Source organism: Capra hircus, chromosome 19 (genome assembly GCF_001704415.2).
Source record: "Capra hircus breed San Clemente chromosome 19, ASM170441v1, whole genome shotgun sequence".
NCBI classification, from domain to species: Eukaryota; Metazoa; Chordata; class Mammalia; order Artiodactyla; family Bovidae; genus Capra; species Capra hircus.
The window spans coordinates 49,049,706-49,067,533 of record NC_030826.1 but is presented as its reverse complement, the minus strand read 5'-3'; the positions used below and the strand labels follow the sequence as shown (position 1 = coordinate 49,067,533).

The window sequence follows — 17,828 nt, the reverse complement described above, 5'->3', positions numbered from 1 at the left end:
TTCCCTTTTGAAATATTATGGTTTCTCAGAGCCATGGGCAAGTCACTTAATGTTTTCTTGGATCTCGGTTTTCTCCTGTCTTACAGGAGCAAGCTGAAATAAACCCTGAAGAAAAAAATTCTCAGCTTTCATCTGGTTGAAAATCTTGGTGACTTAATCAATCTGTGGGATCTCTTAAAGCTCATAAGAGAAGGTGTGGGAGTGACTCGGTAGTATCCGTAAATATTATGTTGGTAAGAAGAATCTTTAGAAAGACATTTGATTTGCTTTCTCTTTCCCACTTGTGAGCATCAAATGAGATCTCGTTTATAAACACGAGTCGACTTCCAGTTCTTAAGGAGCATACTAGTTTTCTTTATTATCATCCACACCATCTGGATCCCTTAAAAAAAAAAAGCTTAAGATCCTTGAAAGTGAGAATGAGGTTCTGTGTGGTATGGTCCAAGTGTCAACAGTAGCCTGGGAAGCAAATGGGAAATCTTTGAGTGGTCAACAGTTATGTTAGTGATTCTCAGTGTCATCAGCACCAACCTCTCTTTATATATGCTGAATAGACCTTTTTCCCCCTACTGTTCTATAATGAAAATTATGGATAATGTAACCCATCTACACACATAACTATAAAAAAATCAAGACATCCTAGCTGTAAAGGAGAAACATTGCAAAATAGCAAGATAATGATATATTTCTAAATATAAAGGCTAAAACATGTTTACAGTAGAAATACAAAGAAGCAGTCCTTTGCTTGTACACATATACAACACAATAACTAAATGCAAATGTTAGAGCTGCCACAGGTGTATTCTGTTGGTTCCTCAAGCATGATTTTTCCAACCTAGTGTACAACGTCTTGGTAAAGTTCTGTCTATATCAAAGTATAATCTTACATTGTTTTTCACATAGAAGTCTGAAATTTTTTAGTGGGTGTTAAAACTTCAAAATGAAAAATAGCTTGACATATATATAATGGAGTTGAGAGTTTACGCCTCAGATACATAAGGAAGTGTCTGGCAGGATGTCAAAAAGTCTGACGAAATGTGGGATTGTATTCTATTGTGTAGGTTGGTTGCATCGAGGTTGTTCAGCATCACAGTTCCATGTTGATATCTTCCTCCTCCCCAATGATTGTGGCAACCCCAAATTCCCCTGCAGATTTCTAAACCACACTCTAACGCCCACTGAGACACACAAGGGTAAGATGTTTTGTGGTTCTGCATTTGGGGGGCAGCTGGTTTGACTAGAGTAGACAAAAGGATTTGGAGGTCCATCCTTTGCTTGAAAAGACAGATTTATAGTTTACAGAACTCAAAAAATAGTGTGGAGAAGCCAAATAGGTGGAAAAAAGTCTAGTTGGCTCCACACCAAACTGAAGCCCTTCCTTGCTAGGCTTGGAGGTAGTGAAAACAAAAAAGCAAGTTGAAATCTAAGGAAAAGCTGGCAAAGGAAGCCAAAAAATTCAAGCGAAGTAAATAAAGAAGGAAATTGGGGGACTCCCCTGATGGTCCAGTGGCTGGGACTCCACGATCCTAATGCAGGGTGCCCGAGTTCGATCCCTGTTTAGGTAACTAGATCCCACATGCCACAGCTAAGAGTTTCCATACCAAAACTAAAGATCCCACATGCCATGACTAAGACCCAGCGCGGCCAAATAAATCAATAAATATTAAAAAAAGAAATCAATAAAAGTCTGAGTAATGGGCAGAGAAAATAGATAAAAGTACTGTATTATAGACAGACTATAAATCTATTATTTGAGTGAGTCTGAGATTAAATTTGTGGCTTTGTAAGAAAGAATTTGGTTTCAGAAGAGAAAAATTGGCAATGGAAGACTAAGGTACTTAAAATGGAGAGAAAAATACAGACTGGAAAAAAACGTTTGTTCAGAAAGAATCACAGTAATGCATATTGTGATACTAATTATTGAAAATAATGTGCTTAATATTAATTACTGCATTGGTATGTCTGTTTTCATATCTGGCATTTCTGGCACTTTCAGCTTATTGACTGTGCACTTATCTGACCCAAAGTTCCTGCCTTTGTGAAGTGAACAAACACTCTAACGGGGAGGAAGACAGAAAATCGACACGTAAATACGTGCTGGGTGTGATAGTGCTTGGGGGGTGGTTGAGGAGGGCATGGCCAGTGAGCCAAGACCTGAAGTAAGTCAGGAAGTCTCGCAGGTTGCTGAGGCATGGAGATTCCAGCCAGAGGCAACAGCAGGAACCCTGAGCTGAGAGCAATCAGATCATGCCTGGCTTGTTTGCAAACCAGAATGAGTGAGGGTGAGAGTTTTAGGAGATGAGATTTAGGGCAGTGACCTTTAGAAGGGCTTGGGTTTTTTTGTTTATTTTGTTTTTCATTTTTGGGCCACACCTAGCAGCATGTGGGGCCTTAGTTCCCCAACCAGGGATCGAATTCGTGCCCCCTGCATTGGAAGGCAGAGTCTTAACCACCAGACTGCTGGGGAAGTCTCAGGATTTGGTTTTTAATTTGTGTAAGATGGAAAGCCAATGGAGTTTGGGGCAACAGAATGACAAGTGTTAATCGTATAGTATAATTAAAGAATCACTCTTGTTTCCTGTGGAGCAGAAGGTGTCTTCTGTTGGGCAGAAGCTGGGGGACGAGTTAGAAAGTTTCAGCAATAATCTGGGAGAAAAATGAGGGTGGAGGCAGTAGAAGGGGTAAGAAGTGGCTTGGTCCTGGATATAATCTGAAAACACAGCCAAGGTAGCATTTTTGGTTGGTTGTTGGAGGGAGGGTGAAGCATGTCTGCATCAAGCTCTGAAAGGATGGAGTTGCCACTTACCAAGATGGAGCAGACTAGGGACAAGCAAGTCAGAGAAAAAAGGACAGGCGTCACTTTCGGATATGTTACGTTTGAGATGGCTGTTGGATATCCAAGTGACAATGATGAGAAGGCAAATGGATATTCAAGTGTCAAATTAAAGGGAGTCATTAGGGCTAGATATTTAAGTTAGGAGGCAATAACATACTGATGGTATTGAAAGTCATGGGGCTTAGTTTATAAAACACTTCCTGACCTGCGTGTAAAATATTTGTTTTTATTTATTTTTTGACCACAGATTGAACCCTGGCCCTGGCAGTGAAAGCACCCAGTCCTAACCACTGGACTGCCAGGGAATTCCCCCAATATTTGTTTCTATAAATTGCTTATTTTAAAGACAATGGGAGGGGCTTCCATAGTAGTCCAGTGTGGTCCTCCACACGTCCATTGCAGGGGTTGAAGATTTGGTAGCTGGTCAGGGAACTAAGATCCCATATGCCATCCTATGTCAAAAAAGAAAGAAAGAAAGACAATGGGAGAACTTGATGTTTTCAAGTCTGTTGCGAAGCACTTGATCAAGAAAAATATGCTGTGTTTTATCTTTTGAGTAAACCTCTTGGTCCTGGGTTAGAATTACTTCCTGTCAAGCGCCGTTATATCAGGTGAGTAAAAGCACACCTAAGTCACTGTATTCATTTACTCTTGCTGCTGTAACAAATAACCATGAATTTGGTGGTTTAAAACAAAAACAATTAATGCTCTTAGAATCTAGAGTCTGAACTCAGTGTCATTGTGGGCAGAAATCAAGGTATGGCAGGGCCACGCCCTCCCTGGAGACTCTGTTCTGTGCCTCGTCCAGCTTCTGGTGGCTGTGGGCATCCGTAGGCTTGTGGTCTCATCTCTCCCATCTCTGCCTCCATGCTCACATTGCTTTCTCCTCTCCTCTGTTTGTTAGATGTCCACCTGCCTTTCTTTATACAGATGCATGCGCGCCAAGTCACTTCAGTCGTGTCCTACTCTTTTCAACCCCATAGACTATGGCCCGCCCAGCTCCTCTGTCCATGGGATTCTCCAGGCAAGAGTACTGGAGTGGATTGCCATGCCCCCCTCCAGGGGATCTTCCCAATTCAGGGATCAAACCCGAGTCTCTTCTGTCTCCTGCTTTGGCAGGCGAATTCCTTACCACTAGTACCACCTGGGAAGCCCCTCTTATATAGATGTTGTTGTTCAGTTGCTCAGTTGTATCCAACTCTTTGTTACCCCACAGACTGCAGCACCCCAGGCTTCCATGTCCTTCACCATCTCCCGGAGTTTGTTCAAACTCATGTCCATTGAGTCGGTGATGCCATCCAAGCATCTCATCCTGTGTCATCCCCTTCTCCTCCTGCCTTCAATCTTTCCCAGAATCAGGGTCTTTTCCAGTGAGTCAGCTCATCGCATCAGATGGCCAAAGTACTGGAGCTTCAGCTTCAGCATCAGTCCTTCCAATGAATATTCAGGGTATATAAGTATCTGAAATACCCTGAATATGAGTATCTTATATAGATAGTTGTGACTATATTTAGGGACACCCAGATAATCCAGGATAGGCTCATCTCAAAGTCCTTAACTTAATCAAAGCTGCCAAGATCTTTTTTTCTTTTTTTCTTTTTTTTTTTAAGATCCTTTTTTCCAATGTGGTGACATTTTCAGGCTCCAAGGCTTAGGACCTAATATCTTTGGGGGCTATTATTCAGCCTCACTATAGTCACCTATGCTTAGTCCCTCAGTCGTGTCTGACTCTGCGACCTCATGGACTGTGGCCTGCCAGGTTCCTCGGTCCGTGGGATTCTCCAGGCAAGAATCCTGGAGTGGGCTGCCATTTCCTTCTCCAATAGTCACCTAAGCAATTTCTAAACTGAGGTTTTGATATAAATGATTACATACTCTTAATAGCAACCACAATTCCTTCTTCTCTCTGGGGACATTTAAAATGTTCCACAAAAAGTCAAATTCCATGACGTCTCTGTGGCACCACATAGCTAAGAAATCCTATTTCTGGATCTGTGTTGACATCATCTGATGATACTAGGTCAAGTATACTTGGCATTAGAGAGCTCCCATCAGTTACGGTTGCATTTACCTCCCTTTAAAGGACACTCAGGATCAAGGACAGCATCTTCTTTCATCACTAAAATTTCTCTCCAGTGAGTTTAGGTTACAGATCCTCTCATAATTCATCTCAAAATATTCCAGTGTTTTGCCAACTTCTGTAAAAACAAGTAATGCAATAAAAAATGGAAACTTCATAAAATTTATTACTAGCTTATTTATTAAAAAAAAAAAAAGATAGGGACTTCTCTGGTGGTCAGTGGCTAAGACTGCATGCTGCCAATGCAGGGTGCCCAGGTTCTATCCCTGGTCCAGGAACTAGATCCTACATGCCACAGCTAAAACATCCCGTGTGCCGCCAAAGCAGCCCAATAAATGAATATTTAAAAAAAAAAGATAAAGCCATACGTTTGGCCATGGAACCTCCAGGTTTTTTCCCTATGTGAAGCAATTTGTAGCACATCACTCTCAATTTTCATTTTATGAGCATTTACTGCACGGCTATAAGCAATTCCACATCGAAGGCATTTTCCGTATTTAATAGAGGCCTGATAAATGGGTCTACACATAAGAATTGCTCTGGGACTTGCTTTGTGTAGTTTTATAAAGAAAGAATTTAACATTTGCTTAGAACCTAACAAGATCAGCATACAAGTGTTTAAAACGCACACACATACACAGACTCACACACACACAGACCCATACACACACGGACACACAGACCCATACACACAGATGCATAAAGAGGAATATATAGATGTAGTCTTAGCTGGAATTAAATAATGTTTAGTAAAACAAAAATTAATTGCAAAGTATAACTTTGGTTTTCAAAAATTGCCCTTAAAGGGGAGGAGAGCATGTCAAAAGGACACAAGAATGATTCTGCAAGAGCTACCAATGGCCAAAGCTGGAACAGTCTGAACAACAAAAATAACATATTGAATTATAAAGAAAAGAAGGAATATTCTCAAGTCCACATAGATATGGATAAATGCTTGAATGAACACACAAATGAGGGGCAAAGGACGCATCTTGCAGGTTGCCACAATACCCTTCCCTCGAGGAGGTGGGGCTTAGCTCTGCTCCCTTGAGTGTGCGTGTGTCTGTGTGTGTGTGTGCGTGCGTGCTCAGTCCTGTTGGACTCTTTGCGACCCCATGGACTGCAGCCTGCCAGGCTCCTTTGTCCATGGAATTTTTCAGGCAAGAATACTGGAGTGGGTTGCCAGGGGATCTTCCCGACCCAGAGATAGAACCTGCCTCTCTTGCATCCCCAGGCAGATTCTTTACCACTGTGCCATGATTGTTCTTAATGACTACCTTCCAAAGGATAGAGTATGGAAAGAAAAAAAAACTAGTCACTTTACTATGGAAAAACTTGGCTGCCATCACCGTAATCAAACGATCAAGGTGAAAGTCAGGGCCTTTACCAAGGGCTACTGTGCTAATAGAAATCAGAGCACGGGGATGAGAAGGGGACAGCTTTATGGCACCATGATGTAACAGTTTTGTTCTGTTCCTTCTCTCCTTAGCTTTAAAACAAATTGAAAGTCCATCTCTTTAAAAGCTTCTTTGGAGTATCTACACATTTAGATAAGATTAATGAATACTATGGGGCTTCCCAGGTGGCGTTAGTGGTAAAGAACCTGCCTGCCAATGCAGGAGACCTGAGTGATAGGAGTTCAATCCCTGGGTCGGGAGATCCCCTGGAGGAGGGCATGGCAACCCACTCCAATATTCTTGCCTGGAGAACCCCCATGGGCAGAGGACCCTGGCGGGCTACCGTCGGTGGGGTTGTAAAGAGTCGGACATAACTGAAGTGACTTAGCACAATCACAAGCACACAAGCACAATGAGTGTTACACTAATACAGTTGTTCCCCACTGGAGGAGTTTCCCCCTCCAGACCCATCTCCAGATTTGGCAATGTGTGTGGGTGGGTGCATGGGCGGGGTTGCCACTGATAACCAGTGTGTAAAGACCAGGGATGCTACTAAGTCCTACGGTGACTGCCCCCCATTAGGAATGATCTGCCACCAGATGTGCGTAGTGCCAAGGTCAAGAACTCTGAACTCATATGCATACACCTGCTAGTCTACTGTTGGGTACCCACAATATCCCTCACACCAGGCTACACTTTCTGGAAGACACAACAGGACACGGTCTGTCTCCTCAGGAAGCTCATCATTGTGTTAGGGAATTGGAGAACAAGGAAACACTTCAGTTACAGCATATGATATTTTGTATGGAAAGGCCACCCTGGCAAACAAACAAGAACAAAAGTGAATAGTCCAGGGTTGTCTATAAAGAGTCTAGAATGGCTGTCTAGGAGACAGGACCTTAAAGCAGCCTCAGACCTTAGATCTAGTGAGTAGGAAGGTGGAAAGAACCACAGCATTTTATTAGAAGTACCAGGGATATTCTTGGAATAAAACATGAAGAGTCACAGAGTCTGTTGATACACTCTTCTTTCAGATCTTATTTACAGACGTGGATCAGAACCCTACAGATTTTTTTTTTTTTCTCACATGAACTGATAAGGAAACTAAAGGAAATCAGTCCTGAATATTCATTGGAAGGACTGATACTGAAGCTGAAACTCCAGTACTCTGGCCACCTGATGTGAAGAACTGACTCATTTGAAAAGACCCTGATGCTGGGAAAGATTAAGGGCAAGAGGAGAAGGGGACCACAGAGGATGAGATGGTTGGATGGTATCACTGACTCAATGGACATGAGTTTGAGTAAACTCCGGGAGTTGGTGATGGACAGGGAGGCCTGGTGTGTTGCAGTCCATGGGGTCACAAAGAGTCAGACATGACTGAGCGACTGAACTGAACTGAACTGATAAGAGGTTTCAATGTCCGGGAGGTGTGAGTCAACAGAATTCTGGTGAAGACAGTGGATTGAACAGCTCCTCAGATGCCTGAGATGCACACCTCCCCCATCTCGCATCTGAAATCCCTTGTCTTCAGAGGGTGTCACCGCCTTGAGACTGTATGCTGTCATAGACATGCGTAGGCTTCTATTTTTTTCCTTTTGGTAGTATCATTCACCGCTGGTAACTTTACTCTCAGTTCCTCTTTTCGCCCTTTGCACCCCATCCACAGTTTTATAAAAAATTATAAATTTTTTATTTGGCTACACTGGGTCTTAGTTGCAGCATGTGGGCTCTAGTTCTCCTACTCGGGATCGAACCTGCGCCCCCTGCATTACGAGCACAGAGTCCTAACAACTGGACCACCAGGGAGTTCCCATCCACACGTTTTAATATGTGACCATCCCGTAAACTGTAGAGTGTACGTTGTTAGGGGAACATCGCTATCATCTTTAGCGATGGTAGCAACACCTTCAAGGTTCTTTGGAAATGAACCTTGCAGACTCCATTGGTTCAAACACAATTTTCGCCAGAATGTTGCTGATAGTGACTTGAAACATTTTAAAGCAAGATGTCTGACCAATAGATGGCGCCCTCCTCCTTTTATGTGAGTGAGTTATGAATGAATACGCGCTCCCTTTGCCCTCCCCTCCCCCAAGCGCCGTTGGAGCGAAAACCCTTCGGTTCCCATGTACTGCCTGAATCTTTTAAATCCATCATCTTTTCTTCTTCATCCGCTAATTCAGGCTCTCTCCATTTGTCTGCTTTAGAATTACAGTAATGCAATAACCTCTGGCCTCTGTCTAGTATCCTGTTCTAAGCCATCCAACACACTGCCATCAGAGTCACTTTCCAAAAACACACATTGTCAGTGCGCTGCTGCCTGCTGGGGTCCTGAGGGAGCGGGTAGGAGAGGCTCTGTGAAGGCAGTGGCAGGAGCAGACGGATCCAGGTAAGTGGAGCCCTTCTCCAGACAAGAGATGTTTTTCATTTGGCTGGAGTAGGGCTGGAAAAGGATGGTGAGGCTCCATCGGAATGATAGATTCAGAGCCTTGATCCTCCCGCCGAGGAATTTCAGCTTGCTCAGTTAGACCACAGAGAGTCACTAAGGTTTTGATGGTGGTAGGATTACAGCTGTGCTTGAACAAGGGTAATGTGACCAGGCATGCGAACTGAGTGAAAAGGAAGAGTTCAGGGGAGAAGGCAGCTTAACAGAGAAGGAAAGGGCAGAAGCATATCTGGGGTTATTTACAGTCTGCCAGGTGCTGGAGAAGACTCTTGAGAGTCCTTTGGACAGCAAGGAGATCCAACCAGTCAATCCTAAAGGAAATCAACCCTGAATATTCATTGGAAGGACTGAAGCTGAAGCTCCAGTACTTTGGCCACCTGATGCAAAGAGCCGTCTCACTGGAAAAGACCCTGATGCTGGGAAAGATTGAGGGCAGGAGGATAAGGGGGGGACAGAGGATGAGATGGTTGGATGGCATCACCAACTCAATGGACATGTTTGAGCAAACTCCGGGAGATGGTGAAGGACAGGGAAGCCTGGTGTGCTGCAGTCCATCGACACCGGAGAGTCAGACACCGCTGAGCGACTGAACGACGGAGGCAGAGAAGTAATTCTTCAACCATAATATTCATCAGTGAAATACTTAGTTATAGAATTGTTTCAGGAACGGCTGGGAAGCCAGGAGTATGTCCAAGTATGCTGATGTCCTGTGTGTGTATGTGTATGTGGCTAGCCACTACATCCCCTAGCTGCCTCCGGGAAGAGTTTTAGCTGCCATAAGTGAAGCCACTACACTTGTTTTAGTAAGAAGCAGGAAAAAGAATAACAGCTTGAGCTTCCTCTGAGTATCGCAGGCTTTCATGTGTTATTATTCAGCAGTACAGCATCAGATTTAGATTTTTCCACCTCGAGGAATTTGGTTTAGCTTTAATTAGTTGCTGTGAATCTTTCTGAGCCAATACTGGGAAGCATTTATCTAGAAAATAGTTTTTCCCTAGAATATAAGCTGTATAGAGGATGTCATTTTTCTATCAGCTTTTGTTATCATGTTCACACAGAAATTCTCTTCAGCCATCTGGATGATTTTAGCCACAGCCCACCATAGCAATTAATTACTTATTGCTCATAATTTTAAATACTGTAATATGGAGGCCATCTGCATTTCCATCCAAAGCCCTGTGAGGAGGATCTGTAGATCCTGTAGGATCTTAGAGCACAAGTATTTTTTTCTTTTCCAAGAAAAGATGATGCTTGCAGGTTATTCTGCGAAGAGGCAACTGATGCATTTTTCATCCAGCACTTTTCAGAAAAACAAGCTTAAAAATACCAGACAAATGAAAAACAGACTTCAGCAGTTACATGCAGCTTCCAGAGAAACTGAAGAATGTGCCTCTTGTGGTTAAAATGAGGGATCTGTTTAATATGGATGAAATACCAACACTCCAGGCATTTTCATTGACATTTCATTGTGACTTTTTGAACTTGGGAGTGCTGACAGGAAAACCTATTCTTGCTGCTCTGCGAAGCCTGCAGTCAGACTGCAGAGCAGGGCCAGGAGAGGTAAAAGGCTATGTCCCCGTTCACGTTCCCCCGGTTGTGTGTCTTTCCTTGTGGATTTCATTTTCATTTACCGTGTTGCACTTTGCTGTTTCTGCATTCCTGCTCTGAAACCAGTTAGGAAACCAGGCACAGGTTTGCTCTTTTGCTCCCAAATCCCGTTGCCTCTCCAGCGCTCGACTTGTTTACTGGACCAAAGTGAAAACGCACTCGGGTGGGTATTTGTTAAAAAAACAAACAAACAACCCCCCCCCCCAAAAAAAAAAACCGTTTCTAAAGGTCAAGGGACACACTCCTGTACCTTGGACCCAGAAGCTATCCAGAGTGGCTGGACAGAGCACCGTGGCACCCGGGGTACATCTGAGAACAAGACTCAAAGGGTTTCAAGGAGCCGACAGGAGCCCCCTCTTTTCCGATCCTTCCCAGCGCCGGCCGGCCTCGGCTCTCCGGGGCAGCCCCGCCGTCTGGCAGCAGCCCGGGAGAGACATGCTGTTTTGTTTAAATCCTCCACATTCTTTGCCATTTCCCCATTGGCCGGATGGGGCTACCCTCCCCGCCGCGACGGCTGCTGATGTCAGCTGCGCTCGCTCCTCCCGCACCCACCTCCCCAGCCCAAGGCACACCGCAGCTCGGCGCCGACTCTCCGGCCCCGGCGAGGTGGCTGCAAACTCGCGGGCACGCACGGCGCTCGGGGATCCGGACTCGGGGGAGGGGACGCGCGCGGAAGGCGCCAGCTTCCTCCCGCCCGCCCGCCCCTCGCAGGCGCGAGCCGAGGTTGGAGGAACCCGGAGCCCCAGCCCCGCAGAAGCCGAGCGGCCGCGGCGGCGGAGGCTTCCCTTTTCTCACCCAGCGAGACCCTGGAGCGCCTCGGCGACCGGCCTTAAAAAGAGAAGGAAATCTTGTTTACCGCCGGGGAGCACAGCCGTTCGAGCCTTTGTCTGAAAAGTCAGCATCTCTGGCTCTGGCTGCAACGTGTGCTCGGTGACATTCGCCTTGGGAAGACCGGCCGGAAAAGGGGGTGGGGGGAAGTCGCCAGGTTAAGATCTGGTTTCAGAGGCGGATCGAGAGGGTGACTTTTGTGTATTCCGTGTAATTTTGGGGGACCTCGTGGTTTGTTGTTGTTTTTTCTTTTTTTTTCCCTCCCTCGCCCGCCGACGGGCATGTCCTGATCTGGCTTCCGCTCCTGCTGCCCGGGGCTGCCGATCAGATTGGTTTCCAGTGGGTCTCCCTCCCTCCCTGACTTTGCAACACCGCGTTCCAGGCGGGTCGACCTCGGCTAGGAAGGAGGCGGGGGAGCCGCGAACACCCGGACCCAAACCTTGACATGCTCTCGGGCGGAGAGGAGGAAGCCAGGAACTGAGCGCACCGCCCGGGGGGCTGCCTCGCCGACCGGCTCCAAGCACGGGGCTCCTGGCGCTCAGCTCTGCGCCTGGGCAGCAGCCTTGTTGATCTGGGGACGCCCCCACCCCTGCCCCGCCCGCTTCCTGCCTCGGAGGTCCGTGGCCGGCAGGATCATGCTGCTGAAGGAGTACCGGATCTGCATGCCGCTCACCGTGGACGAGGTAAGCGCCGCGCCGGGCCTGGCCTCGCCCGCTCCCGGTCCCCGGCTCCGGGGCGCCGCTTCCCGCCGCCGCCTCCCGCCAGCGGGTCCACTGCGGACGGCGGGGAAAACCCTGGTGGAACATTGCCTCCCAAATCCGGAGGCTGGAGGGGGAGGAGGAGGGGAGTTGCTGCTTCCACTTGTCACCCCAGCAAGGAGAGTAACGTTGGGTGGGGCGGTGGACTGCAGGTGGGTTCTTTGGGGGCATCCAGAATTCGGATCGCTGAGGATCAGAATGCGCCAAAGGGAGTTGGTCGTCCCCTCCCTCCAATTAAGAAAATGAAAAAAAGCAAACCCAAGAGCTCCAAGCACACCCTGGTAGCGCAACCCTGGGGGGTGTGCATCCCGTTCCCGTCGTGGACCCGGGTTCCCCTCCCGCCCACCACTAGAAGGTTGGGGTAAGGGAGCAGTCCTTCGCCCTTGGGATTTGGAGGGCCCGGGTCCCGCTTGGGGGCACCTCGGAATCCTAGGGGAGGGGGGGTCCATTTGGACTCAGACCCCTTGCCATCGCCGCCAGCCTGGGCGCCGCTCCAGCCACGCCCGTGCTTCGAGGCTCGGGAACCTAGCCTCGCCTTGACCTTTCTCTAACCGCCTGGCTGGGAAACTTTGTGCGTGTCTTGTTTCTTGGGCCGCGGGGAGAGCGGTCTGCGGGCGAGCGGGGAGCGGCGGGGACTGCGGCGCGGCCACAGAGGGGCGCTGTAGCACGCGGGTGCCGGCCGGGCCCCCCCGGCTCTCGGGTCCCCCAGCTGTAGGGCTAGGGGCGGGGGACTCTTCCTGGGCTCGTCCTCCACCGGCCGCTCAGGTTGCTTTCCCCGGATCCGCACACCTCGTCCCCGCCAAGCGGCAAGCTCTAGCATTCAGGAAACGATGACTCAGTGAGGATTATTCAGGCCCGGCTTCCCTTTATCCCCCCTCTGCCTCCCTACCTTTTTGGTGATTTCACAATTGCTTAGCGCCTGTCCGGGGACTGCGAGGGAGTTTGAAGCCAATCAGGGCAATTTGAAACTTAACTAACGTGGTTTGGTGTGACAACACACGTGATACCGGCGACCCAAACCGTATTTATGTTTAAATACAGTGCCCTTAATCTCTCATTGCTTTGGGGAAGGGGCAAGGTACTTTGGGAGAGAAAAAGATTTTTAACTAAGAACGTGGTGTGCTCCCAAGGGACTTGTCTGCATGTGTCATCTGGAGCAAGTGTTAAGACCCACAGTACACTCCAAGGCACGATCAAAGTAGCTCCGCGTTTGCAAAATGTATCCGAGGGAGGCTGACTGCCAAAAAGAGATCAGCCCCCCCCATCCAGTGAACACCCGAGCAGCGCGGTTCTGTGACTTTGGAGGAGACAGCATTTGAGCAAGGTCCTTGAAGGATGGATGCCATGTGAGTAGGCAGCCCGTGTACATCCTGTGGAGAAGCAGCACCCAGCTCTGTGGACAATGGGGCGGGGAATGAATGAAACGGGTTAACCAAAGCAATTTTAGGAATTGTTGTGATCTTCCAAACCCCTGAGTCGCTAAGCTGGAGTAGTTCAGCTTGGAGGTATGTCTGCTTCCCCTCCATCTCCTCCTAATGACTTTTTTGATTGAGAGGAGTTTGGGATCTCCGGGCAATGCTGGTATGGCATGAAATGCCCAGCAAAGCAGGTGATAGTCAAGAAAGTAACCAACTCTAGAATCTATACCACCTGCGACGTCTCTTTATTCTGGTTGGTTCCCTTTTCAGACTTTGCCTTGAATCCTCAGGCACCACCACTCTTTGTACACTTTTTTTTTTTTTTTTGTACTGAAATAACACAGTTTTGGTGTGAAGTAATCTTATTTGAGTGGTATAGGTGGAGGCCCTTCTTTTCTTAGTGGGCAAATGAAATGAGGCCAGGCCTATAACATAACGTATAATTATAGCTTACTTAATGTATCATCCATTTGGACCAAAGCGTGATTCAGTATCTGAAAGGTCATATTCCAAAGTAGTTTTCTTCTTTGTTAGAGAAACAGAAGGGCGGTTTAGGTTGAGAGAGGTTTCCAGGTGGAAGGATTCAGATTAATCAAATCATGATGTGTGAGGACAGGAGGCCCAGCTTACCAGAGGTTAGACTTCTAAGGTCTGACCAGTAGTGAACCCCACAATCTCCACCATCCACCTTAGCACTGTGTCCTCCTAACCTTAACACTGAAAACTGGGGAAGCAACTGATGTGTCTTCAAAGAAGACAATTGTTGGGGTTTTTCTGGTGGTCCAGTGGTGAAGTATCCACCTGCCAATGCAGGGGATACAGGTTCAATCCCTGGTCCGGGAAGATCCCACATGTTACGGAGCATCTAAGCCCACGCGCCACAACTACTGGGTCAGCGCTCCAGAGCCCACAAGCCTCAACTACTGAAGCTGGCTCGCCTAGAGCCAGTGTTTTGCAACAAGAGAAGCCATCGCAAAGAGAAGCTCACACACCTCAGCAAAGAGTAGTCCCCCACTCTCCGCAATTAGAGAAAGCCCACCTGCAGCAATGAGGACCTAGTGCAGCCAAAAATAAATGAGTAAATATATTAAAAAAAAAAGAAGAAGAAAATTGCCACTAGCTTAATAGACTTTTGGAACCCTCACTTTTGCTACAACTCTTTTCTTTTTTTAATAAAACAATTTTGGCCTCATCTCACATGCCATGGGACCTTTGTTCCCTAACCAGGAATTGAACCTGTGCCCTTTGCATCAGATGGGAAGAATCTTAACCATTGGACTGCCAGGGAAGTCTCCTTGCTACAACTCTTGATTTGCTTTGGGCCGATTCAGTGTATGTTTTAGGACTTATCTCTGTTCTAACCACCACATTAATTAGTAGCAATGTCCATACTTTAAAAAATTAGGCAAACGCCCGTGTTTTGGAAAGTCATCAAAAGAACCAACACTGTATGTCTGTTCTTTTTCCCTGGCCTTATCTCATTTAACTCCTGGTAGAAGGGAGCAGAAGGTGGACTGGTGTGTTGCCCACATTTTACAGATGAGTGAACCATGGTTCAGAAAGGCTAAGTAATGTGTGCCAGACCACACAGCTAGTTACTAGCCAAACTAAAACCAGACCATGGTTTAAAAAAAAAAACAAAAACCATTAGTATTTGTTTCTCCTTACTCAGCTTTTTGTCTGTTACTCATATTTAATCCAGCAAAAAGAAAACAAAAATTTCTTGAAAATTAGCACTGTCAACTAAATGAAAAACCAAAGGCCTTCTGAACGAGTATAGAGAATACTGGTTTCTAATGTTTCACTCACCTTATTTTGACTCATAAAATGTTCCCTAGTTCCAGGAAAGAAGAATAGCTCTAAGAGATCAAGCAAACAAAGCTGAATTACCGTCTAGCTCAGAGTGTTGGTGTTTTGTGTTTTAGACATTCATATTCAGAGTAAAGAACTATAAGAAGTAACATCCCATAGATTCATTTTAACTTAAAAAACCCACTTCATTGGAATATTCTCCTCATTTATGTTCAGTGTTGTTGTCTCTGAACTAAATATAAGCCTGTTGGAAAGTTCTAAACAGCAGAGGTCCCTAGGGGCCAATAGTTGCCTGTAAAGAGACAGTTGTCTTTGTGTTTATTTGAAACATTTGGTGATAGAAGTTGTAGAATTTTAGACTTGGAAGGACTATTACAGATGGTCTAGAGTTGACCCATTTCATTTTGTGGAAAAGAAGACTAGCGCTTTAGAAGGTACAGTCAGTTAGTTGCCCGTCTCATAGCCAAGGTCAAGGTCCAGGCCAGAACTCGGAGCAAACCTCTTTTTGTTACAAGCCAAGGATTCTCTCACTTCCCACTCTGGGATTCCTTGTTGGAAGGAAATATCCCTAAACTGGATGCGTGAATTAGTCTGTAGTGGGAAAGGTGGGTTGGAGACTCAGACATTGTCTCATTAGGGGAATTTTAGGAGTTTGTCAGCTGCCTGGAAAAGGGTCCAGCGGCTCTCTTTGAAGCTGCTTTTGTATAATAAACCCACTGGTTTTCCTTAGATTGTATTTTTATTTGAATGTGTGACTTGATGGAGATTATGGTGGAGTTCAAGGCCTTCCCTCCCAAGCCACTCCTGGATGCTGCCACTGATCCCAGCATCTGACATGGATCCCCAACTGCATCTTCAGGACTCAGTGGAACACGGTCTGATCACTCCTCTCTGACAGGTCCTTATCAGTAAGATAAGCATCTTCCAAGAGCTAAGCACGTCCCAGTATGATCTAAGGCGGGAATCTTTTCAAGTTCATTGCTCATTTTGGTGTTAACACTTCCTGTTCTGACTGCATCAGCGTTAATATCTGGGATTTATTTGTGGTCTTCAGGGATTTGATGCACAATGAAAAACTCCCCCTCCATGAGTTTGAGCAAACTCTGGGAGATAGTGGAGGACAGGGAAGCCTGGCATGTTGCAGTCCATGGGGTTGCAAAGAGTCGGACACGACTTAGTGAGACTCAACAACAACAACCCCTCCAAGAAAGAAGAAAGAGAGAGAGGGGAAAAAAAGCACTCAGCTTTTTAACAGAATATCATTGTGTTCTTTGTCCTGGCAGGGAGCCAGTGCACTTTATCCAGGCTCCCCCAAGTCCCTGGAGAATCTTCTTGCGTACATTTCTGAGAACAGATTTGGGATCCGGGTGGTGCTGTCTCTGGAATGACATAAATGAAGATGCCAAAATGACCATCAGTTCTCCTTCCGCTCCGTTTTAAAGGATTTTCGTGAAATGCATCTGCAAACCTATTGGGGCAGAAATTCTTTAAGAAAAGAAGTTTTAAGTACGATATTTTCATCAACACTTTGTCTTCTGTACAAGGTGGTACCCTGAAGTGTAAAGGAGAAAGACCCCCTGGATTAATCTCATAGACCTTCTCCAAGGTTCCTCATAAACATAATTTTGGGAAAAAAATTTTTTAAGAATGAGCACTATTTTGACTCTTTTTTTTTTTTTTCCCTGTTAGCTTCATTGGGAGGGACCCAGGCCAGGGTCAATTTCTGGGCAGTCTTGGTAGCTTCTCTTGCCTGATTCACAGTTCGGGAATTGTGTTGCTGGTGGCTTCCCGTGGGTGCATACTTAGTCCCTCACTTGTGTCTGACTCTTTGTGACCCCATGGACTGTAACCCACCAGGCTCCTCCTCTGTCCAAGGGATTCTGCAGACAAGAATACTGGAGTGGCTAGCCATTTCCTTCTCCAGGGGATCTCCCGTACCCTGGGATCGAACCCATCTCCTGCATTAGCAGGCAGATTCTTTACCATCTGAGCTACCATGGCGGCCCAGCTGTCTCCTGAAGCTCCCTTCTTGGTCGTGAGGGTCACCCAGGAAGTGGGGGGGGAGTGGTTAATGGATCGGTGCAAACCTTTCACCACTAATGGAACAGGCGACCGGAGCAGATGCTCTCTTCCTGGTTGGTCAGTGAAAGTGATTTTCTGGAGAAAGAGCACTGCATTTTCACTGTGATTTGAGTGTGAATGCCTCCTATGAAACAGATTCTGGGCCTTGAAAGAAAAAAAGATAGCATGCTATTGTTAACAAAACTCTATTTGAAAGTGGGTAGTAATTAACTTTTACTGTTCATTACAAAGGCATGGGACGAGTTCCGAAGGCTCTTAAAAATCGACTTCAGAACCCTGTGCCTGATTGAGTATAACTGGTACTAAGAGAAAGGGAGGCATCTTCATTTCAGAAGCCTCTCATTTCAGGTGAATGGAGAATACTATTTTTTATAAATAGTTTTTTTAAAAAAAAAGTCTATTTTCAACACTTTCTTGCTCCAGAGTGTCAATCAGGGAAGTGTTTGTGTACACATGTGTATGTGTACACGTGTGTGTGTGTGTGTGTGTGTGTGTTGGGTGGAGGGCTCACAAAGATGGTTTTTTTAAAAAATATAAAAGTGTGTGCACAGTGACAGGCAGTA

General features: G+C 46.2%; 1 protein-coding gene across 4 annotated transcripts in view; it reads left to right on the top strand.

Annotated features, from left to right (window-relative positions):
- PITPNC1 (phosphatidylinositol transfer protein, cytoplasmic 1) overlaps window positions 11,020–17,828 on the top strand; it is a 261,543-nt gene continuing 254,734 nt past the window's right edge. The window contains exon 1 of one of the 4 annotated variants that reach the window (XM_018065383.1): window positions 11,020–11,878. In XM_018065383.1, the coding sequence (XP_017920872.1) occupies window positions 11,831–11,878 (48 nt within the window). In that variant the 5' untranslated portion in view covers window positions 11,020–11,830. The remainder of the gene's footprint in view (window positions 11,879–17,828) is intronic. The other 3 variants (XM_018065380.1, XM_018065382.1, XM_018065381.1) reach the window with 3 other exon arrangements.